Source organism: Cyprinodon variegatus, unplaced genomic scaffold, assembly GCF_000732505.1.
Source record: "Cyprinodon variegatus isolate N-32 unplaced genomic scaffold, C_variegatus-1.0 Scaffold81, whole genome shotgun sequence".
NCBI lineage: Eukaryota > Metazoa > Chordata > Actinopteri > Cyprinodontiformes > Cyprinodontidae > Cyprinodon > Cyprinodon variegatus.
In genome coordinates, this window is record NW_015150534.1 from 1,356,486 (window position 1) to 1,359,315 (window position 2,830).

Sequence of the window (2,830 nt, forward strand, 5' to 3'; positions counted from 1 at the left end):
ATTTTTATTTCAAGTGGCATTAAAAAGTCTTAAAAAGTCTTGAATTTAACTTGCCTTATGCTGTAGGAACCCTGGTCTAAGTCGCCAATTAGTGCTACTTGGTCCCAATGGAATTTCCCATTGGGAACCTACTAGCACTAAGTTGCTAACTGGCTAGCAACTTAGTGCTACTTGGTCCCAATGGAATTTCCCATTGGGAACCTACTAGCACTAAGTTGCTAACTGGTTAGCAAGATGCTTCCGAGACGCCGGCAAAATCAAACTAGCGTGCAAACCTTCCGCCACAACAATCCCGCCCCCTTGATAATCCACCAATCACATTCACTTTTTTCACTCGTGTAAAGTCGGGGACCACTCGGGAGAATTCGGAAATGGAACGGATGGAACAACCGTTTCCCTACGACTTTAAATGCAAAATGTGATGTTTTTTTTTTAATAGCTTTGATATAATTCCTGCTCTAAGTGTGTCACTCGGTCAGCTAAAGTCATGTTTTACAGTCTCTATACTAAAGTTAATGATTAAAATGGTAAAAAACATGGTGAATGGCCTGTATTTATGGAGCCTTTTGGTCAAGTCAGAGGACTTGACCAAAGATGTATAAGTACTGGCCAAACTGGAAAAAAAAACATGGAAAATCCTGGAAAAAGAAAAATGCCATCTGGAAGAAACTTCCAACCCTGGTCTAAAAATCCTGAAACGATCTGGAAATTTCTCCATATTTGCTTCATTTTACAGTCTTCTGTTCCTCATCCTGATTCCTGTTTAGTAAAAGTTAGGAATTAATCTGTCCCCCCTCCTCCTCTTGTTGCTTTCAGATGCTGCCCTTGGTCGAGATGCTGCGGGATGGGGGACTTCCGCCCTCGCACCGTGTGGCTGGGCCACCCAGAGAAGAGGGAGCAGAGGTACCCGAAGAACGTCATTAACAACCAGAAGTACAACTTCTTCACCTTCCTTCCCGGGGTTAGTGTCAGTCAAAGGTCGCCTGTTCACCTTTCCTCTGTCCAACCTCTCCCACCTCCTCAGGCTGACCTGACTCCACTGTCAGCTGGTTGGACACGTTCAAAGGAATTTATAGTCCTCACCTTTATTTTATCTTTACTACAGTTTTAGTTTTTTTATTTTCTGTTTTCAGTGTGGGATCGGAGATCATTTCCAATTTCTTAGTATTTTGCGATTGTTAAATAGCTTGAGATAACTGTTAAAACTGTTTAGGACCAATAAATATTTAACAAGAGCTACAAAGACTACATGTTTGACCTAATAAATTCCCCAGAAGGGGCTAAGCTTTATAATAAAACCCTAATTACAGTCTAGATTAAAAGAAAACGAGTAATCATAAAGGTAGAGCTAAACGTTTAATTTCTTATCATTCCCTATTGTCTTTTGTTTTAACGAATTAATGAACTGAATGAACCACAGTAGTTATGTCTGGTTTTCTTGGAGGGGAGCTGTATAAAACCTCCTTCAGCAAACACCTGGTGTTGATAGAGAGTCCTAATAGTTTGCATTAGCCATATTTGGGCATGTGGACTTGGACTCCTATGTCTAAGTCCTGGAGCCGTGTTTTGGATTATGGTATTTTCCATTCCTGATTTGCATTTTCTCATTTGCTTTCTGGGCATCCAGTTGTCTTAAGATTTTTTTTTTATGTTTGTTTAGGCCGTCTAAAATTGAAAGTAGCTCAGATTTGTTTGGGAAGCAAAAGACAAGAGCAAGGAGTTTTTTGCATTGCAAATCAGGAAGGTTTTAATCCGCGCTGTTTCATGTCAAGATGTTGTTTCCTCCAGAAAATATGGCGAGCTCTGCGCTTCTGCAGATTGCTCGCTGCACTGCCGTCTCCGCCAGAGCGCCTGGTTGTAATGTTGCACTGAGGTGGTAATGAAACGGAGCAGAAGGCTGAAGTATTTGTGTGTTAAAGCGAGGGCAAAACAAAGCTGCCTGTTTATTGAAGACTGAATTGTTACAATTTTTTAAATGAAAATCTATAAAATTACATATTTAGATTTAGTCATATTGCTGCTAATTTAACTTTTTTATTCGTATCTTTTGTTGTTTCTGCAGTCATATCACTAAATCAAAATATTTCTGATAGGTTAATTTATTAAATTAAATCAAAAAAATAAAATAGATTGATATTTTAAAGCCTATGTTTTCAAATATTTTTAAGGATTTTTCTGTTAAAGCTGATAATACTATATGGAGTTAATTTTGTTTCATTATTTCTATCAAGAGTTTGTTTTGTAAAAGGAAATTTGGGAAAAATGCAATCCAGAAATGAAACTTTAAATTTAAAATAAAGAAAAGGTTTTGAGAGTAATTTTGCTGTTTTATCAACATTTTTTTTTTTTTTTGTTATATTTGTTTTTTTTATATTCAAGTTTATATTTACATTAATTTATATTTTTGTATTGGGCTTGAAGTGAAAAAATGGGGTCTATGCAATGCAATTTGAAAAGAATGCAATTCCTAAAACTCAAACTGAAAAATAGAAAATACAAATAGAAAATAGAAAGGAAAAATAAAAAATTGGGGGAAAAAAATGTAAAACACAAAGTTACTTGCAAAAACTTTTTATTGTTTCCTTTATTAAAGTTTAATTTCTGGATTTCATTTTTAAAATTTTTATCAACAAAATATTTTTTTCTTCAAAGTTTCATTTTTAAAATGTGTTCTTTGCTCGAAATAATAATGGAACAAAATTCACTCCATACACTTCAGGTTCAGATGTAACATCGGACCGATTAAAAGGAGGTTTTTAATGCACAAATGTTTTCTTCAAAAACTATTTTGATCAGAAAAATAAGCCTACCGCATTGTCTGGACTATAAG

General features: G+C 35.6%; 1 protein-coding gene across 1 annotated transcript in view; it reads left to right on the forward strand.

Annotated features, from left to right (window-relative positions):
* atp9a (ATPase, class II, type 9A) overlaps window positions 1-2,830 on the forward strand; it is a 76,539-nt gene that overhangs the window by 12,637 nt on the left and 61,072 nt on the right. Inside the window, exon 2 of the mRNA XM_015373131.1 lies at window positions 817-961. Coding sequence (XP_015228617.1) covers window positions 817-961 — 145 coding nt within the window. The remainder of the gene's footprint in view (window positions 1-816; window positions 962-2,830) is intronic.